Source organism: Megascapheus bottae, chromosome 8, assembly GCF_031878675.1.
Source record: "Megascapheus bottae isolate mThoBot1 chromosome 8, mThoBot2.hap1, whole genome shotgun sequence".
Taxonomy (NCBI): domain Eukaryota; kingdom Metazoa; phylum Chordata; class Mammalia; order Rodentia; family Geomyidae; genus Megascapheus; species Megascapheus bottae.
The window spans coordinates 42034669-42062417 of NC_143516.1; the positions used below are offsets into that span (position 1 = coordinate 42034669).

The following is a 27749-nucleotide window of genomic DNA, read 5'->3' on the forward strand; positions in this document are numbered from 1 at the left end:
GTAACTGCTGTATTATCAGTTGTATTGGTTGAACAATTTTACCTGGATTTGATGGCTTATCCACTCCTATAAAATATTTGCTTTGGCAAAAGTTAAAAAAATGATATATTTATTTTAGAATCTCTTATATAAGTGTACTTTAAAAATTAGGTATGAGGGCTGGGAGTTTGGCCTAGTGGTAGAGTGCTTGCCTAGCATGCATGAAGACCCAGGTTTGATTCCTAGGTACCCCATACATAGGAAAAAGCCAGAAGTGGTGCTGTGGCTCATGTGGTAGAACTCTAGCCTTGAGAAAACCCAAGGACAGTGTTTATGCCCTGAGCCCAAACTGAGGACTGGCAAAAATAATTAGATGTGAGCCATTATATAGATAACCATATTTTATGATTTATCATTGCATATTTAATTATATGTTTTTCTTCTTGAAGGTATATTTGTATAAGTTTATTGAATTATAATAACATTTTCTGCAAAGCATAATTTTTACTTCTGTTTTAAGGTTTTATTTGGGTAATCTTTTTTGCTAAAAAAGGATTTTTTGGAGAAAGGAACATTACATATTACGGCTTTTCTTCATTAGTCCCTACCCTAAATGTTCTTGGGTCTAGTTCCTTGGCCTGTTTCCAGTTTTGAAACTAGACCAGTGGTTCATGTCAGTTTCTGATTAGATTTATTTACCTGTTTATAGAAACAGACAAAAACACAAAAGCATTTAAAATATTCATTTTAATATTAATATGTGCTTATAATGATTACTTAGAATTTATTTCTAAGGTTTTCATAATGTTAGATAAAAATTCAATAAATATTTGAATGCAAATGTTATTCAGAGCTTTATTTTTTTTCATTTCCTTGTTCATAGTGCTGCTTTCAAATGTTTAATTGGTTTTCAGATCCCCAAACCAAAGTGAGATAAGTGATTTGTCCCTTTTTCTTTTAAAAAGGCTAGGTGTGACAGTGCACACCTGTAATGTCAGCTTTGGGTAAGGCATAAAGGGCAGAAGTATAATTCAAGTCGGGGAACTACTCAGTACAAGATCCTGACAAAGGAAAAAGAAGACTTATTTAGACAATAAGAATTTTAGTAATTGACTTATAAGATTGAATATTTTATTGATGATCAATAAAGTTTTATTGGATTATATGTCTGACTGCTTAGTGGCAAATTAATTAAAGAATATTATGAATAGTATATTACTACTATATAATAATGCTGCATGATTGTATAATATAGACATGATCCATAATATATATACTATTTACATTATACATATACATATATTAAACTTTTTACTCAGATTGCAAATCTCATGTCATGTATTATATTTGCTCAATCATTTCAGATCAAGTATCTCATACTTGATTGTCATGTGAAGAATACCAGTAGAAAATAAAGCATCAGAGGAATTTGAGATTTTCATGTAGTTAATAGGACTTGAAGATAAATCTTGAATTATAGTTAGGAATAGCTCAGGCTAAAGGGAAGATGAGATGGGTAGATTATTCAGGTTGGCAGAACAGTAAATTACACATTTCACAGTTAAAAAAATGAAAAGAGAAGTGGGCAGAAGACTTATTAAATAGACATTTCTCTGAAGATACAAATGATTCTATAAGCATATGAGATATTCACTATTAGAGACATACTTTGAGATAGCTAAGCCTCATAAGAATGATTGGTATCAAAAAGTAGGAAATGGGGCCGGGAGTGTGGCCTAGTGGTAGGGTGTTTGCCTGGCATGCATGAAGACCCAGGTTCAGTTCCTCGGTATCACATACATAGAAAAAGCTGGAAGTGGTGCTGTGGCTCAAGTGGTAGAGCACTAGTCTTGAGAAAGCTCAAGGGCAAGCCCACGACTGGGGAAAAAAAAAGTAGGAAATAACAAATACTTGCTAGGATATGGAAAAATTAGAATGTTTTTGCACATGATGAGAATATAAAATATTGTAAAGATAATATGATAGTCTTCAAAAATTAAAAATAGAAGTACTATATGACCTATCAATTTCACTTCTATAGTATGAGCCCCAAACAGCTGAAAACAGGGCCTCACATAAATACATACCTACCTACCCAGCAGCATTTACAATAACTAATGTGGATTCACCTAGACATCCATCAGTTGATGATAAGCATAATGTGATATATGCTTACGGCAGAATATTATTCAGCTTTATTTAAAAAAAATTAAAAAAAATTTTTTTTGCCTTTCATTTAACCTCATCCTATATGGCCTTATGTATCTAGGTTTTGAGCTATTGTAATCCTCTGCTAGGAGAGTCCAAGTTTTGTACTAATTATTACAAATGAGAGAAACACAGGTCAAAAATTTCTTAATAAAGTCCCAGAAACACAACAAATTAAAGTTTGAACAAATGGGACTGCATTAAACTGCAGAGCTTCTGTATGGCAAAGGACATAGCTAGCAAGCTAAATAGAAAGCTCATGGAATGGGAGACGATAGAGCTTCACTAACCATACAACAGACAAAGGCCTCATATCTAAAATATATCTACAGCTAAAAAATTGAATCACTCCAAAACTGATCTTCTAAGAAACAACCATCCCATTAAAAGATGGGTCAAAGACTTAGAGACTTCTCTGAAGAAGTAAGAATGGCCTATAGACACATGAAGAAATGCTCGACATCTCTGGCCATAAAAGAAATACAAATCAAAACAACTCTGAGATTCTACCTTACTCCAGTTAGAATGGCCATGATCAAGAAATCTAATAACAACAGATGCTGGAGGGGATGTGGCCAGGAGGGATCTCTACTACACTGTTGGTGGTATTGTAAACCACTGTGGAAAGTGGTATGGCTGTTACTCAAAAGACTAAACATAGAGCTCTCCTATGACCCGGCAATTCCATTAGTTGGCATTTACCCCATAGTCCAGAAACCAGTTTTTTACATTTCTAATGAAGATTACAATTCTCTTTATTTAGTCAAACTGGAAATATCTGCAGTTTGAGTGGTGAATTTTTCCAAGTGCATGGCAAACCTGGTACTTTTGGGTTGTAAATGCAGTTTTTATTTATTTCAGATAGTGTTGTTACGTATTATGGATATAGTTTAAATTGCAAATACAGATATTCTGTTATCCCCAATAAATGCTGGTTGTATTTTGCTTTGTGTAATTTTTGTAGTACCAGTTATCTATGCCTGTGTCTTTCGTTTTTCAGGCAGAAGAAATGTATGAGTAAATTATTAGAATACAGTGCTGATGTCAACATTTGTAATAATGAAGGTCTTACAGCGGTAAGCTATTAAGTTCATCTGAGATCATTTAACCCATGCTTTTAAAAATAGTCTTGAGTATGATGGTAATGAAAAGTATAGTGCAAGTTATTCTCAAATGAAGAAGGTTCAGAATGCTTTGGGGTGTAGTTTTCATTTATGTGAAATGAAATGCAAGAAACGTGGAATATGGTTTACCATGTTTAGCCCTTCTCTTTTATAGATTTATAATTTTCACTTATTTTGAAGACGTTTCCCCTAAGTTTTGTCACTGATTTTTAAAGGGACTTTGCAGGTTTCTGTCATAGTGTGTTATTAGTTCATTAATCATGGTGTTTTTAATGACTTTTAAATAAGTTTATTGTAGGAAAATTATGGTTAGATTGAGAAAAGAAAGTAGCAGGGAATGAGAAAACTCACATAATCAGCGTTAACATTTTGATCTATATTCTTTCAGACTTCTTATTTATTTTGCTCTTAACCATTTTCTTTGCAAAAATAAGTGTGATTGGTTGTGGGGATTGAACTAAGGGTTTGGGTGCTGTCCCTGTGCTTTTTTGCTCAAGGCTAGTGTTCTGCTGCTTGAGCCACAGCTTTACTTCCAGTTTTCCCGTGGTTAATTGGAAGCTGGCTAAATAAGTATATTATTAATCCACATGCATGTTATAGTGTGGTGATATGTAATATTGCTGAAATGATTATTGACATCTTAACATTTTAACTAAATTGTCATTGTTTAATGGAGCATTATTTTACCATTAGAGATAATAGATTTATCTGAGGTCACGACAGAAATCATGTTAAGTTTTCTCTATGAAATTTATTTTAATGTACCAGAGATAGTACAGAGTTTTGTGTCTTTAATTTTTGAGTAAAGAAGAACATTGAGTATTTATTTAACATGTTTTGACTTCTTTTGCGCAAGGCTAGTTAGTATTCTACCACTTGAGCCACAGTGCTACTTCTGTTTTTTTTCTGTTATTAATTGGAGAGAAGAGTCTCATAGGCGGGGAATGTGGCTTAGTGGTAGAGTGCTTCCCTAACATGCATGAAACCCTGGGTTTGATTCCTCAGTAACACATAAACAGAAAAAGCTGAAGTGGTACTGTGGCTCGTGTGGTAGAATGCTAGCCTTGAGTAAAAAAAAGAAGCTCAGGGACAGTGCACAAGCCCTGAGTTCAAGCCCCAGAACTGGCAAAAAAGAAAAAAAGTCCTACAAATTGTCTGGTCTGGTTTAGAACTGGTAATCCTCAAATCTTAGCTTTCTGAATAACTAGAATTATAGGCAGAGCCATCAGTGCCTTACCAGAAATTAACATATTTTAATAGAGAAAAACATCAAGTGAAAGTACATGGATTTAGATTTTGAAATGTGTAGTCCAAAGGTGATTTTTTTCCCCTTTTCTTTTTGGTGCTGAGAATTGAATGCAAGATTTTGCTTTGTACATATTAAACATATGTTTTGCTACAAAGCTACACCCTTGGCTCCTAATTTTAAAATTAATTTTTATTTTTTGCATTTACAATATGTATATAATGTATGTATGTATGTATGTGTATGTATGTATGTATGTATTTGTGACAGTCCTGGGACTTGAACTGAGAGCCTAAGTGCTGTCTCTTAGGGTTTTTTTTTTGCTCAAGGTTGGTGCTGTACCATTTGAGCCACAGCTCAGCTCCACTTGGGGCTCTTTTTTTGGGGAGAGGGTTAACTGGAGATATGAATCTCCAGGACTTTCCTGTGCATGCTGGTTTTTAACCTTGATCCTCAAATCTCAGCCTTTCATGTAGTTAGCATTATAGGCATGATCCATGGGCACCTGTCTGCATTTAGAGGTTTGAACCCAGATCCTTACGCTGTACCCCTTCAGCCAACCCCCTAGGCATTTTTGCTTTATTATTTATTTATTTATTTATTTATTCATTTATTTATTTATTTATTTATTTATTTATTTATTTATGTTTTAGATAGGGTCTTGTGCATCATGACCAGGGCCTCTCATCTATTTTATCCTCTTATCTCCATCTCCTCCCTCGCTGAGATTATAAGCATAATCACACCCTGATTGTTCTTTGAGTTAGAATCTCATTAACTTTTTTATTCATGCTGATTTCAAACTGTGATCATACTGCTTTTACCTTTGAAGTAGCTAGGGTTAATAGAGATGAGCCAACACATCTGGCTGGCCCTCTTAGTCTAAAAATTTAAATGGTAGATTACATATACTTTGTTTCTTTTTCACAAATATTTTTTATTATCTTTAAGTAGTTGTACAAAGGAGTTGCCAGTCAACAAAGCAGTTTATGAATTCAGTACATTTTGATTAGTGTTATTCTCATCAAACACTCCTAACCCAGCCCTTTCCTCACTTTTCTAAATTTTGTAGAATATAACTTTTTTCTATTTAAAAAAGCAGTTTATGTCTACCATGCATCTTTACCTGTGTCCTTCCTTCAACATTTTCAACCACCTTCAACACACTTCATCTCCCGTTCTTCTTAACTTTCCGCCTTATACAATGAATAATTGACTGCATTTTCTCCTTCTTCCCCACTTAAGTTTTCTAGCTTTCCCCTTTTGGTCCCTCTCCCTTGAAAGTATCCATTTCCTGGTACTTTCCTGTGATTCCTGAAGAACCACACTATTTGAGCTCTCCATAGACTCTTTTATACTTCAATTAATTCATTTGTAATCACTTGCATACCACAGTATAATTCTTGCTAATGAATGAGTAAAATTCTTTTGTGTATATGTACCGTATTTTCTTGATCCATTCATTCACTGAGGAGCACCTGGGCTGATTCCAAAACTTGGCTGTGATAAATAATGCTGCAATGAATATGGTTGCACTGGTACCTTTGTTGTAACCTATTTTTTCTCTCTTAGATAAATGCCCAGGAGTGGAATTGATTCTTTTTTTTTTTGAATTGATTCTTTTAAGAAATCTTTGTATTGTATTATATAAGATACATTTATAACTTGTTTATACAGAAGATAAAGAACAGAACAGTATTGTGTTCATCACTTTTTGACTTAGTTTGCTTCTGGGAAAGAAGTAGACACCTTTTCTCTAGAGGTAAACTTACCTAGAGTCTAGGATTATCTAAGAAGCAGAGTATTTGATCTTCAGCCTAGGAGACTTCCTATTTTTACTTCTTGGTTATATAATCCATAGTAGTGTAACTATATCTTTTTTTTTAATTTTTTTATTGTAATTAGTAAAAGGGTTACATGATATTTGCCAGATAGAAGGTGCATTAATTCACATACATTGATACCCTTTCACATGTCTTGGTACCCATTTCCCTCCCCCCTCACACCCCCCTCCCGTCTTAGTTTTCCCCCCTTCCCTATCAAATTTCAAATATCCAAATACAAATAAATTCAATATATCAGATAACAAAGTGAGATACTATACCAATATGAGATAACCAAGGGATGTAACTATATCTTGATGCTTTTATTTTTCTTATGTAAAACAGGAAAACTTTCTAGGCTTAAAATAGTTTTAGTTTGACTATCATGCTAGTTTTAAAATCATAGCATTATTTACCTTCAAGTTTTTATCTATAAACACTCACACAAATGTTAATGACTGAATGGCTTCACAGATACACTGGCTGGCTGTGAATGGACGAACAGAACTTCTCCATGACCTTGTGCAGCATGTCAGTGATGTTGATGTTGAAGATGCAATGGGGCAGACCGCGTTGCATGTGGCCTGCCAAAATGGTCATAAGACAGTAAGTTCAGCCACAAAAATAAATTATACAGGCTTGTTTTCTTAAGACTTTGAATTCATGACATTTGTCACTATGCATATTGGGAAGCACAAATATTATTTTCTGTGCCACATAGATGATACGCATAATAACTGGTTAATATAGTCCCTGTAGATAAAGGAAATAGAAAAGTGCTTTTAACTCTACTCATAGAGTTCGTAGATTATTCATAGACTTTAATAGTTGAATATATTAAAATTCTCAACGTACTTCTACTTTAAACAGTTGTGTATTTTAGTTTTAGTTTGAACAAGTGACTTTTCTGAATTTTCTTTTACTAGTAAGGGTCAATTATTGGAATTAGTATACCAAAGTGAGTTGACACTGCTTACATAGCTCAGGTTGGATTTTATTAATTTTCTATTTTCTCTATAAAATGCATATACTAGTGTGACAGTTACTTTCTTTTTTTAAATTTTATTTTTTATTGTTGAGGCAATATATAGAGGTTATAGTTATATTCACCAGGTAGTAGGTATATTACTTTTCATACATTGATACCCCTTCTCATGTTTTTGTCCCCAGTGACAGTTACTTTCTTACTTAGATTTTGGTAATCAATGTGGTATTTTTTGTTTTTTATTTTATTTTTTTGCCAATCCTGCAGCTTGGATCCAGGGTCTGACCACTTTTCTTGGGCTTTCCTCAAGGCTAGCATTCTACCACTTGAACCTCAGCACCACTTCTGGCTTTTTCTATATGTGTGGTACTGAGGAATTGGATCCAGGGCTTCATGAAAGCTAGGCAAGCACTCTACCGCTAGGCCATGCTCCCGGCCCCATTGTGTGTGTTGTCTTGTTTTGTTTTGTTTTTTGTTGGTCATGGGACTTGAACTTTGGGTCTGGGCATTGTCCCTGAGCTCTTCAGCTCAAGGCTTACCCCTTGAACCACAGCATCACTACTGGTTTTCTAGTGATTAATTGGAGATAAGAGTCTCATGGACTTTTTAGTGCCTGGTCTGGCTTTGAACCGTGATCCTCAGATCTTAGCCTCCTGAGTAGTTAGGATTACAGGCGTGAGCCACCTCACCTGGCTTATGGTAATGTATTTTTTTTAATAATGATGTTTTCCTATCACATATTTAACTAATATATTTTTCTCTTAGAAGACTTAGCTTCCTTATATCAACATTGAGACCTTAGGATTTTAGATTTAATTTCTGCTTTACTAGTCCCATCCTGTTTATATTTAAGGTTTTTTTTTTTTTTCCCCAGTTACATTCTAGCCATGCTCACATCTGTAATCTGAGTTACTCAGAAGGAAAAGATTGGAAGAACCATGGTTTAAGGACTGCCCAGTACAAAGTACAGTTTGGTAGTCTACATGGTTATCTGTGCTAAGCAAGAGGCATAGGGAGGACCATGAGCTAAAAATGCAGGACCACTTGGTATATAAGCAGCTTCAAGTAGCTATAAACACAATGCCTTAAAATCTTTTTATCTTACCAAACCTTTTAAAATAAAATTTTGTCCCCTTCTTGTTAAATCAGGATCATCAGAGGCAGTTGATTCTCAACTTTAAAAAAAACAACAACTAGGTTTTCTGGTGTTGGGAGTTTGGCCTAGTGCTCCAGTACTTGCCTAGCATGCACAAAGATCTGGATTTGATTTCTTGATACCACATACATAGAAAAAGCTGGAAGTGGTGCTGTGGCTCTAACTTCGAGAAAGTCCAAGGACAATGCTCAGGCCTGCGTTCAAATAATAAGTCTTCATTTTGATTTTTGACACTTTGTATCATTTTTTGTTGGGATTTATATGTTTTGTTTATATTATTTGTATATTACTCAATTTTGTTATTTACTGATGAGTGTAGCAGTGAAATATAGCAGCATTTTTTTTCTTGGTGATAATGGACTTCGTTCAGATTTCTTTACGTGAATCACCAATTCTTCCTTTTAGGTCCTGTAAATATATTACAATACTATTTTCTACAAAGACAAATTTATTAGGTAATTTTTCAGTTCTTACTTGTCCTCTAAATATGAAATTCTCATTATACCTCTTGTGTTCATTTGTTCATATTCTAGTTGTAATACCTATTTTGACTTATTTCTTTGTGCGGATGTTCCCTAAAGTTATGCTTTTTCTTAAAGGGTTATGTTCCTGTTTAAAAAATATTTTTTGCCATGTATTTGAATAGTAACATAGGTGACTAGACAATCCCACATTTGAAATAATTTTCCTTACAATTTTGAAGGCCTGTATGTTTTTAGAAAGGTTCTAGTGTTTCTAGAACCTTAGATTTCCTTATGTGGATTATAATTCTTTTATGATAGTTCTGTGGTTGGACTTCTCTGGCTTTATTATTTTTATGTTTTTTTCACTCTATAGACAGTGCAGTGCTTGCTAGACAGTGGTGCTGATATTAACAGGCCAAATGTATCAGGAGCCACTCCACTGTATTTTGCTTGCAGGTATGACATTTATTTTTTCATATGTAAAGAATATTATATGTTGCTATATTTACAGAAGTGAATACATGCATGTTTTCAAAAATTTTAGGGGCCGGAGTTTGGATTAGTGGTAGAGTGCTTGCCTCGTATGCATGAAGACCCAGGTTCAATTCCTCAGTACCACATACATAGAAAAAGCCATAATTGGTGTTGTGGCTCAGTTGGTACAGCTCTAGCTTTGAGAAAGCCCAAGGACAGCACTCGTCCTCTGAGTTCAAGCCGCAGGACTGGCCAAAGGAAAAAAAAAGTCTAATTCCAACTGGCTATTTTTCTCCAGCTGTTCATTTTGCTTTATAATAGAACATCTTTTTAGTTAAAACATTTTTTTCAAGGAATTTCTCTTTGTGAAATAATGTGCCTCTTTAGGTAATGTTAACATGGCAGCATGGGAGAAGTGTTGCCTCAAAACCCAGAGATTTGGGTTCTGGCTTCATCTATGTTTGGTATAGTTCTTGGATCCATCAAGTTATGTTTCTTTTTTGAGCTTTTTTACATTTTTATGTCCCTGAATTTCTACTCATGTACACAATATATTCGTTTCCTCTCCATCATTCTCCCTTGCCCCTCCCTTCCTTCCTAATAAAATTTCGAGTGTTCATTGTTTTATTTTCATATTTCAGCAGTGAATTTAGACATATCATACTTTTACCCTTGTTAGCCTAATGCTGTCTTCCTAGTACCCAATGTTATTATTATTTCAATGAAATAGTAAAAGTCATACATTATTGTTTTGAATATTGAGATTTTTTTAGATTAAAATATCTAGAGGCTTGGACATGTGCAGTAGAAAGGTAAGCCCAGAGTTGAAAAAGGGATTATGAAGTGATTGGAAGAATGAAAATTAACTGGAGCCCCAGAAATAGTTACTAGCTCCCAAATGTTATGATTTATTACAAGTAGTATGACCAACATTCTTTTTTAAACAAATAGTATTATATTTTATTTTTAATTGTGTTTTATTGTTGGGTTGATGTATAGAGGGATTTCAGTTACATTGGTCAGGTAGTGGGTACATTACTTCTTAAACATTGATACCCTTTCCATGTTTTTCTCCTACTTTACTCCTCCCAATCATCTTGTTTTTCCCCTTCCCTTTCCTAATTCAAATAAATTAATGTATATACAATATATCAGATACCAAAGTCAGATACAGTAACATGAGATAAACCATAAGGGGAAAACAAAAAGAAAAAAAATAACTTCATATAGTACATTAAGATAACAATCACAAAGATAAATCTCTTGTTTCCATATGCTAGCGTTGATTTCGCTTAGCCACATCCTATGTGGCCATATGTATATGTAGCTTGACCAAAATTTTTTTTTATTAAAGAATTTATTAACATTGATTTTTTACATCATATTTCAAATGATATATTTATAACAAACAAGTATTCAAGAAGGGAATCTCTATATACAATCACTGGCACTTAGATTTTTAGAACATGATTAAAATTGGGCTTAGGATTTGTATGTCATAGATACATTTTAATCTATGTAATAAAACATGTCTATAGAGTCATAATTTTTTTTTTTTTTTGCCAGTCCTGGGCTTGAGCTCAGGGCCTGAGCACTGTCCTTGGACTTTCTCAAGGCTAGAGCTCTACCACTTGAGCTTCAGCACCACTTCCAGCTTTTTTCTATGTATGTGGTACTGAGGAATTGAACCTGGGTCTTCGTGCATGCTAGGCAAGCACTCTACCACTAGGCCAAACTCCCGGCCTAGGGTCATAATTTTTTTTGTCTATGTAGTTGTGTTTATTTCCAATACCATGTCCATAGCATTGGGTGTGCAAGCATTGAGTCCTTGCTCTTGTACTGTTTGGATCTAATAGCCACATATTAAGGATACCATGACCAAAAGTTTTTAAGTATTAAAAGATCTTCTTATTGTATATTAAAAGTATGACTTCACATTGGGGCCAGGAGTTTGGCCTAGTGGTAGAGTGCTTGCATAGCATGCATGAAGACCCAGGTTCGATTCCTTGGTACCACATATAGAAAAAAGCTGGAAGTGGTGCTGTGGCTCAAGTGGTAGAGCTCTAGGCTTGAGAAAAAGTCCAAGGACAGTACTCAGGCCCTGAGTTCAAGCCTTATGGCTGGCAAAAAAAAAAAAAAAGTGTAACTTAACATTGAAAAAAAACCTTCCTGATTGTCAAGGATAATTGAAATTTTACTGTCTTATTTATTAACCTTCCATGGGTAGATTAAATATTAACTGCCCATTATTCATAGAGTAAGACTTCAAAAGATTATGTTTTTACTGTTTTATTTCTACAGTCATGGTCAGAGAGATACAGCACAAATTCTTCTATTGCGTGGAGCTAAGTATTTACCAGATAAAAATGGAGTAACCCCCCTGGATCTATGTGTACAGGTATGTTTTGTATATATTATCGTGGTCTCTATTAAAATAGGAATTGTGAATGATAAAATCATTTTATTTCTTAAATGAGTGGGTGAGTACAAAGAGTCTGTGAAAGATATGACTTTTATAGGGAACTTGACTTTCAAACTTTAGTAATTTTAATTCTTATTTTTAGGGTGGATATGGAGAAACTTGTGAAGTATTAATTCAGTATCACCCTAGGCTTTTCCAGACTATTATTCAAATGACACAGAATGAAGACCTCCGAGAAAACATGGTAACATGATTGTACTAGTAGCTGAATGAGTCTACCTGCCTGCTTCCCTGCCTGCCTATCTACCTGTCTGTCTGTCTGTCTGTCTGTCTATCTATCTATCATCATGACAAATATTTTTGTATAATCCCTGCTGTTTGGGAGCTCTGAAGGATTATGGTTCTAGGCTAGCCTAGTATAGGTGTGTGGTATGTGTGTGTGTGCATCCTGGGGCTTGAACTCAGAATCTGGGCACTCTTCCCAAGCATTTCTGCTTAAGACTAGTGCTCTACCACTTGAGCCACAGTTCTGTTTCTTGTTTTTCTGTGTGTGGTTAATAGAGTATAACAATGTCACAGGCTTTTCTACCTGGACTGGCTTCAAATCATGATCCTCAGGGTCTCAGCTTCCTGTTTAGTTAAGATTACAGATAGGAGTCACTGGTGTCCAACTTGAACTCATGAATTTGTGCTTGCTAGGCAGGTGCTGCCTGAGTCCTTTTTCTAGCTCTGGTTATTCTGGGGCTAGATTGCCCACATTTGGCCCACAGATTCTACACAGTACTCCTATTTATGCTTCTTGCCATAGCTGGGATGACAGGTTGTTCTACCTCATCCAACTTTTTTGTACTGAAAGGTCCATACAGTTTTGCTTAGATTGATCTGAAATCAGGCAGTTTTCAACCTCAGCCTTTCTGATAGCTGGGATAATACCATACCCTGATATTGATTGATATGAAGCCTCTCACACTATTTTTTTTGACTTGAGCTGCCATCAACAGGATCTTTTCAGTCTCCACCTTCTGGAAGCTAGGATTATAGGTGTAAACCACTGGAGCCTGGCTTAAAACTTTCTTAAATTTTAGAAATTTGAAAAGTATTTGGAGATAAATTTCTACATATAATTTATTCTATATATTACTGCTTTTTTCTATACTGGCTGATTTTGAACAAACATTTTAAGTAATCTTATTTCTCTTATTAACTCTTAAATTTGTTCTAGGCAAAATAACTGTAAACACCTTGACTTTATTTAAGTGCTTTTAAAATGCTTATTAAACTAACTGATCGTAGGTTTATTTAATTACCACTTTCTTTTAATTTATATAAAAATTAGTTACGGCAAGTTCTGGAACATTTGTCTCAGCAAAGTGAAAATCAGTACCTAAAGATTCTAACAAGTCTTGCTGAAGTTGCTACAACAAATGGTCACAAACTGCTTAGGTAAGCACTGTCTATCTGCTTTGTCTCAATAATTTGTTTAGTTATATTTATTTGTCAGTGGTGAAATGTTATAACATTTTCTGACTTACCATTGTTTACTTAAAGGGAAAAGAGTAATCAACTATTATTAAAGAGAATTTAATCTTTTTATGCATAATCTTAACTGTATATTTAAGTGAATTTTGGCTTATGTTTTTAGAATTTTATGAAATTATTATCAAAGAAACTCCTAATGTGTCTCTGTGAGAGAGTAATGACTGAGATTCTTGAATATACCCAGTCTCAAAGTACTTAGATTGTTAGTGTTTTAAAGGGTCTTCTGATTTGTAAAATAATGTTTATAATACATCCAGTATGCTTTAGGGCATACTGGACTGCTGAATTTATTATTTTCACGGTGGGATATCTTTCTTATATGTATGTAAGTTATGCCAGGCCCTTATGCAGAGAACAATCCTGATGCAGATAGTTGGTACCCATAACAATTCGTAAATGTCTTCTATGTGAACATTGATTACTATTTTCTGAGGTGGTGAGAGGATATAGGGTTAAAAAATGAATAGCAGAGGGCCGGGAGTTTGGCCTAGTGGTTAAAGTGCTTGCCTAGCATGCACAAAGACCCAGGTTTGATTCCTTGGTACCACATACATATAAAAAAGCCGGAAGTGGTGCTGAGGCTCAAATGGTAGAGCCTCTAGCCTTGAGAAAGTCCAAGGACAGCGCTCAGGCCCTGAGCTCAAGCCCAGGACTGGCAAAAAAAAAAAAAAAAAATGAATAGCAGAAAGTTTCAAACTTAGTTGAATAGTTGAGGGCTGGAGCTATGACTTTAGTAGACTGCCTGTCTAGCTAAACTAGAGTCCCTGAGTTCAAACCCCAATATCGGAAACAGAAAACGTTTTATTTGTGGATTGTCTTAAGAATGTAGCATTTATGCCATTGCCTATCAGTGAAATGTTTTTAGAGTTTCAATCAATCAATTGTTTTTGTGTGTGTGTGTGTGTGTGTGTGTGTGTGTGTGTGTGTGTGAATATACTTTTGGAAGTGTAAGTTAGAAATTCTTGGATGGTTTGCTTAGGATACCAACTGTTTTACAGGGATGATTTTCTTCATATTTTCTAGTTTAATGGCTGCTTATATCTGGATGCTTAATAACCAATAATCTGTTTATAAGCAACCTAAACAATCTACTTGGTAGCTTTCTGTACACTAATTCTATTTCCTATCATGATAGAAATATACTTTTATTCCAGTTATATTGTGAAACAGCCTGAGGAATAAAGATATTTTTAAGTATGTATTTGAAAATTGAAATGTGTTCACATTTTAATTTTTTATTTTCAGTTTATCTAGCAATTATGATGCTCAAATGAAGAGCCTTTTAAGGATTGTGAGAATATTTTGTCATGTCTTTCGAATTGGTCCCTCCTCCCCCAGTAATGGAATCGATATGGGCTACAATGGGAATAAAACTCCGAGAAGCCAGGTGTTCAAGGTCAGAAAAGTATATGATCTTGTTAGGAAGATAGACGTAAAAGACATGAATATGACAAAGCATGCATTCATTAATCAGAAACCTCAAGAACAGGACGTAAGTTTGGTTAATACTTCTATCATTTTCTGTTGGTCACCTCCTTCTCCTTTTCAACTCTAATCTAGTCTAATCAACACACAGCAAGATTTAATTGGTGAGCTTCCCATATTTTTCTTATACACAAAGCTTTGTTTTTATTAGTGTTTTATGAGTACTTAATATAATTTTAAATACTAGTTAAGTATAATTTTATTTAAGTATTAGTATAAGTATAAATAAGTATTACATATTTAAGTATAATTTTGAATATAATTTTATTGAATTATATATTATTTGGTGTAATAAATAGCCAGTATTTAAAAATTCTTATTAGGAAATATTTAGCTTTTGTTAAATTTTATTTACTGTACAATATGTACTACATGTATGTCTTTGTATATGTTTAGAAGTAAGGTTACTTTCATTTAACGGGTGTACTAGCACTTCCTGGGATGACTTTAAGGAAGGATTATGGAGATACTTTCTTTTTTTAAAAAAATAATTTTATTTTATTGTCAGGGTATAGAAGAGGGTACAGAAGAGTTACAGTTACATTTGTAAGGTAGTGAGTACATTACTTCTTGAGTATTGTTACCCCTTCCTATGTTATTCTCCTACTTTTTTTTGAGATACTTTGGTCGATTGTGGGGCTTGAACTCTGGGCCTGCGCCATGGACCTTGAGCGCTTCAGCTCAAGACTAGCCCTCTAACACTTGAATCACAGTGCTACTTCCAGTTTTCTGGTGGTTATTCAGAGATAAGGGTCTCACGGACTTTTGTGCCAGGCCTGGCTTTGAACTGTGATCGTCAGATCTTAGCCTCCTGAGTAGCTAGGATTACAGGCATGAGCCACCGGCATTTGGCTTTTAAAATATTTTATATTGTTTCATTTGCCTCTTTTATAAAAACACATATGGAAGGAATCCTTGGAAGAATGATTTGATATAAAGCCCAAAGCAATGTTGTTATTCATGATTGATTATAAATTTATGGAGCTAAGTTAATGACTAATTGCTATGAATACTTGTTTGTGATATTTTCAAATAAGTCATATTTTTGAAAAATGTATTATTTAATCCGGTGGTGCTCAGAATTAAATCTAGGGTCTTGTACATGCTAGGTACAACTACTACTACTACTACTACTACTACTACTGAGCCGTAACCCAGAATTTTTGTATTATTTGTAAAAGATAATTTAACAGATTTTCATGTTTTAAAAAATTGCTTTTGAGATTCATGAAGACTTAAGTTTCTTTAAAGTCTTTCACTCCCCAAAACATAATATGAATGTTTTTTATGTGCCTCTTCCTCAAAAACTAAGTAGGATTGACAACTATGCTGTTAAATTAATAGTCCGTGCTAAATGATTTTTTTTGACTGCTATAGATAAGCTGCAAAGATTTTAACACAAATAGATTTTTTTGAGCATGTGAGCTAGAGGCTGTTACTCTTATTTTTTGTGTTTATTTTGCTCAGTTAGTACTCTGCCACATGAGGCACACTTCCATAGGACTTTTGCTGGTTGATTGAAGATAAGAGTTTCATGGACTTATCCTGGGCTGGCTTTAAACTAAAATCCTCAGATCTTAGTCTCTTGAATACTTAGAATTAAAGATGTGAGTCACGGACATCTGGCTACAAATAGATTCTTTAATACCAAGAATAAGTATAATAGTTAAAGAAAGATATACGTTTTCTCATTCAAAAAAAGTAAAGTATCACAGATTTATATACGTTTATACACATTTATGTATATATGTATATATGCACATTGCCTTCTTTCCCTCATTATGCCACCTACAGGAAGAATGAAATTATACATCTTCTTAGCCTTTTTATGTGCCATTTCCTGCAGCACTACTTAGAATTAACAATTTCCATCTAAGGTTTTCATCTTTTGCTATTGCTGAGTTTTATTGCTCATTCATATCATATGAAGTTGTTCTTAATGTATTTTAGCATGGCCCATTCTGTTAAGCCAAAATCTATTCCTAATTTTTCTTTCTACTCATAAGTGGAAAATCAAATCATATGTAGGAACCTGGACATTATTATTCAACTTGGATACAGAGCATATTGTCTGATTAAAAAAAATTAAGTCTTACTAGTTGTTAGTGATATTAGAAAATGAATATATGCTGCATTTCCTTTCTATAGTCATTGAATGCATATTTTAAAGGTTAGATTTCTCTATCTACTTAGTACAGACAACAGGGTAGAAAAAGATACCATTTTTTTCTTTTTTAAAAGAATAAAATATCACATGTACATATATGTAAATAAAAGTATTTCCTTCTTGTTTATATTTAAGCTATTTTCTGCATCATTGCCAACTGTTCTTGCTGCCGATCATTTACTATTTTTCCTTCATATTTTGAATTTTTATTTTTGGTAAGCATTTTATTCTGAAGCTCTTAATTTAAAGACAATAAGTATTAACTTAAGAAATACATTACTCTTTCCATCCAATTTTATGAATTCAATGTGGAATCTTTGGGGAATGATAAAGAGGTAAAAATAGAAACTGGAAAACCTCTTTTTGTGTGTGTATGTGAGTATGTGTGTGTTGGTTAAAGGTACTTATGTCAACTTCAGTGATGGTAAAATTTGTTTTTAATAAAAGAAAACACATTTACTGCCTATGTAGAGCATACTAACAGTTTATTGAGTAAGAATTTCATTGATTTTAGTAGTAGTGGTGTGGGGTTTTTTCACTTTTTTGGCTTAATGTGATTTATTATTTGCCTTATTCAATAAGTAAAAGATTCTCAACTGTAAGCTGGTTTCTCACACTACTCAGGAGGCTTAGATTTTGAGGATCATCTGTTGAAGCCAAACTAGTCAGGAAAAGTCTGTGAGACTCTTATGTCTAATTATACAAAAATTTCTGGAAATAGAGCTGTGGTGCAAGTGGTAGATGGCTAGTTTTTAGCACAGAATCTCGGGAACTGAGCCCAGGCCTTGAGTTCAAGCCTTAGGAGTTCTATACATACAAAAAAATCACTTATCATAGCTAGGGACAGAGCTATGGTTCAAGTGATATAGCACCTGTCTACAGGTACAAAAAGGGTCCTGAGTTTAAATCCTACTGCTTTCCCTACAAATTGCTACTTACTGGAGATGGATTATATATTTTTATATATAAATATGGCATATATTATAATTTCTTATTATAAATCATCAAAATTCTAGGAATATGGAAGGACTGTGAATTAAACTATTAAGTTATTTGCAAATTACCTTTTTTGTGATTGATAAAAAGACTTACCTAATTGAAAATTGTTGACACACTAATATAATAAATGTTAGTCTATTGTAAAAGTAATATGTAGTTCTACATAAATATTTGAAAATGAAGATTGGTTATGTTTGTTTTGTTAAATTAAAAAACCTTTTCCTAAGGATTACATAAATGCAAATGATCATATTTCTGTAAGTGAAGAACCATCATTTATATAACATGTATTTTGCTTCTTGTTTTTAAGTGTCATTAGCTTGGGAAGATGGATTGTGTAGAGTAAATTTTCTCTTTTGAACTGTTTGTAGGGATTTATTTTCATTTTTTAAAATTATTCAGTTTTAAGAATGATATTTTTAAACTTTTTTTCCCCTCTTAGCCTCTGGAGTTGCTTTGGCATTCACTGGATGAATGGCTAGTTTTAATAGCGACAGAATTGATGAAACACAAAAAGGACTCAGCGGATATCACTTCTATTTTATTGAAACAAAAAGGCCATGATCAGGGTGCTACTTCCATTCCACCATTTGAACCTCCAGAACCTAGGAGCTATGAAAACCTATCCACAGGCACAGGGGAATCGAAGCCAGATGCTCTAGCAGCAAAAGAGGAAGCCAGTGCAGATTGTCAGGATGTTATTTCTATGACAGCAAACAGACTAAGTGCTGTCATTCAAGCCTTTTACATGTGCTGTTCTTCTCAGATGCCTCCAGGGTAAGAAGGTTTGGCTTAATACTTTTTTGATAGATAAAAGCTGTGACGATTATTGTAATTTTATTAATATGGAAAGATAATTTGTTAATTTTAAATTCTATTCTGATTTGTTTTATGATATCTCAATGCTAGTCTAGGCTAGTCCAGAATATTTAAATTTTGAGCAAGTTTATATATCTTTCTTTATAAAATGGTATCATCTACTCTTATATATTTGAAATGAAATGCATAGAACAAATGCTCAACATTTCAAGATTTTTAAACTCACTTGTGTATATCATCTGTTGATAAGAAGTTATATATATGTATACATAATATTTATACAAATACACATGTGTATATACTATTTTGTTTTGCAGATTGATTAAACATGCTTCAGGTTTTTTATTTCTAAATGTATAAATATGCTTCAATTGTTTCTCTTGGTCTAAAAGCCAATTTTCCTTAATGTGTATTTATTGATTATATTTTGTGAATTACATCAACAGCTTTTGCCTGTGTATTCTGATTATTTTTTACCTTCATACAGAATGACTTCACCTCGTTTCATTGAGTTTGTTTGTAAACATGATGAAGTTTTAAAATGCTTTGTTAACAGGTAAGCGTTTCTTTTGGGTTTCATGACTTGCCCTGGTAACTTTTCCAAACAGAAAAACAACAACAACAACATTATTTCTGTTACTGTTCAAAATATATTATTAATGGTACTTATTATGATTCTTATACACTTAAACACAATATATTTTTCTTTTAGAAATCCGAAAATAATATTTGATCATTTTCACTTTCTCCTTGAATGTCCTGAGTTGATGTCAAGATTCATGCATATTATAAAAGCACAGGTAGAACTATTCTTCATCTTCTTGTTTTTAGTCAACAAAATTACTTTTCAAAAACTTAATCTTGTTTAGTGTGGGAATTATACTTAAAACCTCTGGTAAAAGGATGGGATTATATGGTATTTTAGTATGAGGAATAAATTTTCTTTCCATTTTTTAAAAACTTTTAAATTGTTTATTTTTTATTTTTAGTAACAGATATTGGTTGTATATAATAATGGGATTCAGTTAACATTGCAGCATGATGTTATGATTAAATCCAGTGTCTTTTTAACAAAATTATTGTTGGGGTAATGTACAGAGGGGTTATAGTTATATTTGTCAGGTACATTTAAAAAGCATAACTTAAGTCTTGTGGAAATTTATAAAGCACTTCAGTATATTTAAGAGCTTTGAAAAATATTTGGTAAAAACACTGATTCAACATGGCTAGTCCTCCAAACTTACCTCACCTAATACTCTTTTTCCAACCTGCATATATCTCATATTTCCTGAAACATGTGTCTTGCCAGCCATATGGTTTTGGGCATACTTCTTATCTATAAAAATGGGGATACTAGTAACAAACGTTATAGAACTGTTGTGAAGACTAAACTGTAAAGAGTGGCTGGTATATATGCTCGGTAAATGGTAGTTATGGGCTTCGAGTATGGACTAGCAACAGAGTGCTTGCCTAGCGTACACAAAGCCCTGGGTTTGATTTCTCTGTACCACTCACACAGGAAAAGCTGGGACTAGTGCAGTGGCTCAAGTGGAAGAGTGCTAGCCTTGAGAAAACCCAAGGACAAGGACAGTGCCTTGGCCTAGTTGAAGTCCCAGGAATGGTCAAAAGAAAAAAAAATGAAGATAGTTATGTTGGAGATAGAAATCATCTTTTTTTTTTCTCCAAAAGGATCTTAATGCATTCTAACAGAAGGATAATATTTTGTTGTTTGTTTTTGTTTATTTGTGGTATCAGGAATCCAAAGCTAATGCTTTGTATATACTAGGCAAGTGCTTTACTATGAAGTAACATCCCAAACTCCCTGTTTATTTTGTTTTTTCTTTTTTTTTTTTTTTTGTAGGCTGTAGGGCTTGAACTCAGGGCCTGGGCAGTGTCCATGAACCTCTTTGTGCTCAAGGCTAGTGCTCTACCATTGAGCTATAGCAACCACTTCCAGTTTTTAAGTGGTTAGTTAGAGATAATTGTCTTATGGAAACTTCTTTGCCTGGGCTGAAACCATGATCCTCAGATCTCAGCCTTCTGAGTAGCTAGAATTACAGGTGGGAACCACAGTGCTCAACTCCTAACCTTTACTGTGTCACACAATTCTGGGGCAAGTGAAATAATAGGTGAAAACATCTTTTAGTTTTCGAAAGAGGTGGTGTGCTATTTTTAATACTGTCTCCACTTTTAAGTGTTTCCCATTTTTCTTCTTTTGAACAGTTTAGTAAAATAGCATCTGCATTTAGTAACTGCTTGTGTTGAATGTTGAACTAGAAAGGCAGTTTTGTTGACTGAATCAGTGAAGAGAATGTCCACATGAATTGTACTTGTCTGGTGGCCTACTATGGAGTTTTGGAGTTTGTGTGTGTTGAGAAGAAAAGGAATTCAGCGTGGGATATAGTCCCCATATATCAACAGGCATTGTATAGTGAAATGAGCTTGTAAGCAAGAAGACAATTGACATGTGGGAAGTAGAGGTGAAGGGAGGATTGGTTAGACAAGTAAGTGTGGTGGTGATAATTTCTCATTGTTGGAGATAGTAGAAATCTGAACAAACTGCTATTGAATGTAATTAGAGATATGAGTATGAATTTATAGTTTTCATTCATTATTTGTAGATAAGAGCAAACTTGTCATTTTTGATCTCTAATTAGCATTCAAAATGAGACAGGGATCAAGGAGAAATGGCAAATTATAGGGGTTGGGTTATGGGAAGTATCTGGAACAATGAGAACATTAAAATGAATAATGATAGCAGAGTTACGAATAAAATAGTAAACCATATGGCTATATTGAAAAAGTTTACTGAGCAAGTATGGGAACTTTTGTGAAGGAATGGATATTTATAGTTTCAAGATATCTCCTTATAGAATACTTCCTAATGCCAAAGAGTGAAAGGAAGCTCACAGTGGAGAGTCTTGGTAGTGATCAGAGCAGGCACATTAGAGTTATTAGCTGTAAGATACATTGAGAAGAAGGTGGCATCACTTCTCTGACTTTTTTCCTGTAAGACATACATATTCTGAATCTAAGCATGGGGAAATATTGAATTAACTCCCAATTAAGGGACATACTACATAACTGACCTGCAATCTTGAAAAGTACCAAGGTCATGAAAACATTAAAGAACTACATCCAGAGAGAAAGGAGACAGAAATAGGCAGGACAGTTGGCTATAGTTTATGAATCGTTGTTGTACTATATACAATATTTTTTGGAATTGTTAAAACTTGGTCTTAGCATTAGATGTCATAAGTGACCCTAATTTTGGTAGTTGTTACCTGATTATATGGAATTACCTTATAGAAAATATACACCAAAGGATTTGTGGGTGAGTAGGCAGCATCTTGACAAATTACTGTCACATGAATGGGAGAAAAGCTATTTTATACTCTATTATACTTGGAAACCTTATGTAACTTGGAGACTGTACAGTCCCCAAAAAGTAAAAGACCAATTACTTGAAGTAAAGTATTGATTTCTTCTGTTGATGGTTTCCAGGTAGTCAGTAGTAAAGGGAAAGACATTGCATTGTTGTACAAATGCTATTAAGACCATCCTGTGTAATCAGTCCTGTTTTATGAATAAAATATGTAGACTCAGGTATTTGGAAAGTTTACAAATAAAAAATGCCTTTGGCTCTTTGATTGTTGGTGTGTGTACCAGGGCACATGTGTTTTATGTTTTGATCTTACAAATATCTCCTAGCTTTTGAAGACAGTGGTTTATATTTTAAAAAAATATTAACTCCAGGGCCGGGAGTTTGGCCTAGTGGTTAAAGTGCTTGCCTAGCATGCACGAAGACCCGGGTTCGATTCCTCGGTGCCACATACATAGAAAAAAGCCAGAAGTGGTGCTGAGGCTCAAGTGGTAGAGCTCTAACCTTGAGAAAGTCCAAGGGCAGTGCTCAGGCCCTGAGCTGAAGCCCAGGACTGGCAAGCAAAAAAAAAAAAAAAAAAAAAAAAAATTAACTCCAAATAAATTACTTAAAACATTGCTAATTATTTTACTTCTTGGTTCGTATTTTAAAGATAGAGAAGCAGCTTTAATATTGTATGCTGTCAGATAAACTTGTTGAAAATATTGTTAATATTAGCATTTATTGAGTGTTGTGGATTTTTTTCATATATTTTTATTGTAATTAATAGAAGGGTTACATTTTATTCATCAGATAGAAGGTACATTACTTCATATACATTGATACCCTTGCTCATGTCTTGGTCCCCATTTCCCTCCCCCCACCATGTTGTGGATTTTTTTTTTTTTTTTTTTTTTTTTTGCCAGTCCTGGGCTTGGGCTCAAGGCCTGAGCACTGTCCTTGGACTTTCTCAAGGCTAACATTCTACCACTTGAGCCTCAGCACCACTTCCGGCTTTTTGCTATGTATATGGTACCGAGGAATTGAACCTGGTTCTTTGTGCATGCTAGGCAAGCACTCTACCACTAGGCCAAACTCCCGGCCCGATGTTGTGGATTTTTTTTTTTTTTTGCCAGTCCTGGGCTTAAGCTCAGGGCCTGAGCACTGTCCTTGGATTTTCTCAAGACTAGAGCTCTACCACTTGAGCCTCAGCACCACTTCTGGCTTTTTTTTTCTCTGTATGTGGTACCGAGGAATCGAACCTGGGTCTTCGTGCATGCTAGGCAAGCACTCTACCACTAGGGCAAACTCCCGGCCCGATGTTGTGTGGATTTTTAAACAAGTTATTTAGCTCCTTATTGCACTTTTCTGTAAAATGGAGATTACAATTTTATAATAACTCAGGCTAAATGAAGGGATTTACTGGCTTTCTAAAAACTGCCTTAAACATAACTTATGGTATTGGGTGGTAATTATCACATTTATCTCTTCGAACCTTTAGCTTCTATGATATTTATTACATTTGGTTCTCTTTTGCCTTATTAGCTCCTCTGTGTATTATTTGCTCAGCAAATTCTCAAATTATGATGTGATCATAAATTTCTTTCTTGGTGTTGATTGTTTGTACAGTTAAAACCTTGGACAAGAGACCTTAACTTGTTTCTGTCTGAATCTTTGTTCATGGCTGTTCCAAGTGTAGACCTGTTAAGTCTTTTTTAAATTTTTTATTTTTTTTGCCAGTCCTGGGGACTGAACTCAGAGTGTGAGCACTGTCCTTGACTTTCTCAAGGCTAGAGTCCTTCCACTTGAGCCACATCTTCACTTCCAGCTTTTTCTCTTTATGTGGTACCTAGGAATTGACCCCCGGTCTTCATGCATGCTAGGCAAGCACTTTACCACTAGGCCAAACTCCCAGCGCCAAGACTTATATTTTTAAACCTCTAATAGTTATCACAATTTTATTCAGGATAGTTAAAACCGTAAGACTTGTTTTCCCATGAATGCCGAGGAGTGTAATAGTAAGTTGTTGAAGTTTATTCCCTCTTAGTAAGTTCTATTTCTAAAAATCTTATTCAAAATAGTAATGCCTCTTAAATTTATATCATTTTTCTTTCTACCACAACCAAGGAGGACCTCATTATCCAATATCTGTTATTGCAATTGCTAGTTCACTGATGTCTCTTTATATTAATACTACACTCGTTTTGCTTATCATATTTATCTTGGTATTCTTTGACCAGATGTCAACAGTGACCTCTGTATCAGTTACTTGATTCTTTGATTCCTTAATTATGGACTCGGTTTATTCATGTAAAAACACTTCTTTAACATGTGTAGGACAGAACTCTGGTTATAGCAGTAGCTTCATTACATCTTTCAAGAAGGCACAATTTCTTCTGCGCATTTCCCTCTGACTCCTGTATTTACTGTGCTCCTTCTAAAACTCCCTGCTTGAGGAAGTCCTAGCAAGCTTTAAACTTCTAAGTCGTGACCATGTGAAGCCTTTGTTCGCTATTCATCTACACAGGTTCAAAGTTTTTACTGCATCTGTAGTTTGTACTTCACTGTTTAGAACTTACAATTACATAAATACTGTGTTCTATATTAGTCTCATTTTTTAAACTGTATGAAGTTTTTAGTAAGGAAATAGGCTTTTACTATAGTTACCAACAGTATTGGCACATAGTAGGTATTCAATAATGCTTTCTGATTAATCATAAAAACAACAGATCACTTGAAATTGCTTTCCCTGATAGATGAATAAAAAGTTGAGACTTTATTCACATTTCAAGAGGTTTTATTCCTCAATTTTTAGAAGAAAGAGGGATAACAAATTTTTTCTAATTGTTGTCTAAGTCCCAAAGATAGAAATAAGAATAAAATGAAGTATAGAATATTCATTTTGAAAAATTAAGTGGTGTATGAAGCATAATTTTTCTGGGTGTGAAAATTTGTTCTTAAAAGCCTTGTTGGTTTAATAGAAATTGAGAATAATATGTTTAATTACATATCTGATATTAGGTTTTTAGCTATAACTTATTCTTTCTATTGGAAATTATTTAAGTAATGCAAGTATTTCTGCTAAAATTTGCTGTTTTATGAATAATTATTAAAATTTTAGAACATTTTTCTGCTCACTTTTTTTTTCGTGTTTTTTTTTTAAATTTTTTTTTATTGTAATTAGTAAAAGGGTTACATGATATTTGCCAGATAGAAGGTGCATTAATTCACATACATTGATACCCTTTCACATGTCTTGGTACCCATTTCCCTCCCCCCCCACACCCCCCACCCGTCTTGGTTTTCCCCCCTTCCCTATCAAATTTCAAATATCCAAATACAAATATATTCAATATATCAGATAACAAAGTGAGATACTATACCAATATGAGATAACCAAGGGTCTGCTCACTTTTGTAAATAAAGGTCTAAGACATTATTTACTAGCATTTGTCATGTTAGTAAATCTAGTAATTAGGTGACTAAAATACTGCTAATTTATTTTACTTTCATTTTTTGGGGGGCAGCCATTTAAAGACCGCTGTGAATGGTTCTATGAACATTTGCATTTGGGACAACCAGATTCAGACATGGTGCACAGGCCAGTGAATGAAAATGATATTCTGCTGGTTCACAGAGGTATGTTTAACCAAGAGAATAATAAATATGTGAGGCACAAAGTACTTGTTATTATAAATTCTAATTTGCAAAATTAACCAGTGCTACATATTTAGATTCTATTTTTAGGAGTAGCTGTGAAGTTGTGTCAAAAGCAAACTGTGCAAAGCTAAAGCAGGGGATTGCTGTACGGTTCCATGGAGAAGAAGGCATGGTGGGTATAAGATAAGTGATAGCAATTACTGTATCTAAAAAATAGACTTGGATAAAGTTTAATATTTACTTGTTAAGCAAAGATTCAATAAAATTTTAGCTTTATTACTTAGAAAAATATTTCCCATATAATATATTTCTGTTGATGCTAAATTTTATTTTCTTGAACTCAGGGTCAAGGTGTTGTGCGTGAGTGGTTTGATATTCTGTCTAATGAGATAGTCAATCCCGATTATGCATTGTTTACCCAGTCAGCAGATGGTAAGTTATGTTGTGGTCTAGACTTTTTCTGTGATTTGACATACTTTTGAAACTACTTCAATACATTTTTATCTTTTCTTCCCAGAGTATTCTTGTGAGCTACATATGTGCTCTCATCATAGAAGAGAAAACTAAAACTCAGGAGTTTTTGTGTATATTCATATGGTTAGGGAGTGGTAGAATTCTTAAGTGGAACTTTATAGCATTCCTTCTTCTAAACAATTGGTTTTATTTTCTTCTCAAGATCTAGTATGAGGTTGAAAAAGTTCTTTTTATTCCTTCAAAATTTATTCAGTTCAACTATTTTTAATTAAAATTTTTTTCTACAAAAGTATTGTTAGTAAATGGACTTTACAAACTATTAAAAAAATAAAACCCATAGAAACAGAACATATTCTGAAGGCTATCTGATCTAAGCCTATGATTTTATGCATGGAAAAGTGGAGCTCTGGACAGACCAAAGTAACTCTCCCAGAGGCCAGAAGTTCAGCACAACTACCAGCCCATCCCAGTAGTGTTACAAACTTCAGTTCTGTCTGTTTGTGCAAGTTCCTCCCTGTACTAGAGTCCAAGTCACCTTGGTAACTTAACAAAAGGGCTAATAAAATCCATACTAAACAAAGAACAAACAAACAAAAACACCAAAATCTTTCTTTGGAAAAATAAATATTTACAAATGCCAAATATGACAATTTATTTATCATGACAACCAGTCCAGAAATTGTGATATTAAGATTTAATTAGTGGGGCCGGGAGTTTGGCCTAGTGGTTAAAGTGCTTGCCTAGCATGCATGAAGACCCGGGTTCGATTCCTCGATACCACATACATAGAAAAAAAAAGCTGGAAGTGGTGCTGAGGCTCAAGAGGTAGAGCTCTGGCCTTGAGAAAGCCCAGGACTGGCAAAAAAAAAAAAAAAAAAGATTTAATTAGTTATGCATACTGGCTTTGTTTCAGTCTTAAGAAATTAGGATCTAGCAAGCAAAATACTCCTACTAAATTGTAGAACATAGGTAAACAGTTGTCTTTGTACAATTGGCTTTGTAGCTTGTAGACTTATAAGCTGCTCTTGTAAACAAAGCAGACAATGAGATAGTAAACTTTTACTATCTCCTTTTTGTGAGGTTTCAAAATCTCTCAGACTTTGAAGACTTAATATTTGAAGTGAATTTAGGAAGTCAGTTTTCCAATGCTTTGTATAGTTGTTTGTTTTTCCTGAAAACCTTTTCTTTCCCTGGTCTTCACAGTACTTAGGAAGGAAAGAGAACCTTATTATTTATGCCTTCTGATCGCTTCCAGCTAAACTAGTAGAAAATATCTATTTAATAAGAAGGATTACTTTAGGAGAAGCAAGCAAGGATGAGTGCAGTAGAAGCTAAGAAGCTGCAGACATCCACATGTGTAATAA

At 34.1% G+C, this 27749-nt stretch overlaps 1 protein-coding gene across 2 annotated transcripts in view; it reads left to right on the forward strand.

Annotated features, from left to right (window-relative positions):
- Nucleotides 1-27749, forward strand: part of Hace1 (HECT domain and ankyrin repeat containing E3 ubiquitin protein ligase 1) — a 58425-nt gene that overhangs the window by 11772 nt on the left and 18904 nt on the right. The window contains exons 5-17 of one of the 2 annotated variants that reach the window (XM_090338371.1): nt 3188-3263; nt 6855-6986; nt 9359-9441; nt 11761-11857; nt 12024-12125; nt 13218-13324; nt 14666-14912; nt 18514-18848; nt 19378-19446; nt 19603-19690; nt 25779-25890; nt 25986-26083; nt 26256-26343. In XM_090338371.1, the coding sequence (XP_090194497.1) occupies nt 3188-3263; nt 6855-6986; nt 9359-9441; nt 11761-11857; nt 12024-12125; nt 13218-13324; nt 14666-14912; nt 18514-18848; nt 19378-19446; nt 19603-19690; nt 25779-25890; nt 25986-26083; nt 26256-26343 (1634 nt within the window). The remainder of the gene's footprint in view (nt 1-3187; nt 3264-6854; nt 6987-9358; nt 9442-11760; nt 11858-12023; nt 12126-13217; nt 13325-14665; nt 14913-18513; nt 18849-19377; nt 19447-19602; nt 19691-25778; nt 25891-25985; nt 26084-26255; nt 26344-27749) is intronic. The other variant, XM_090338372.1, reaches the window with a different exon arrangement.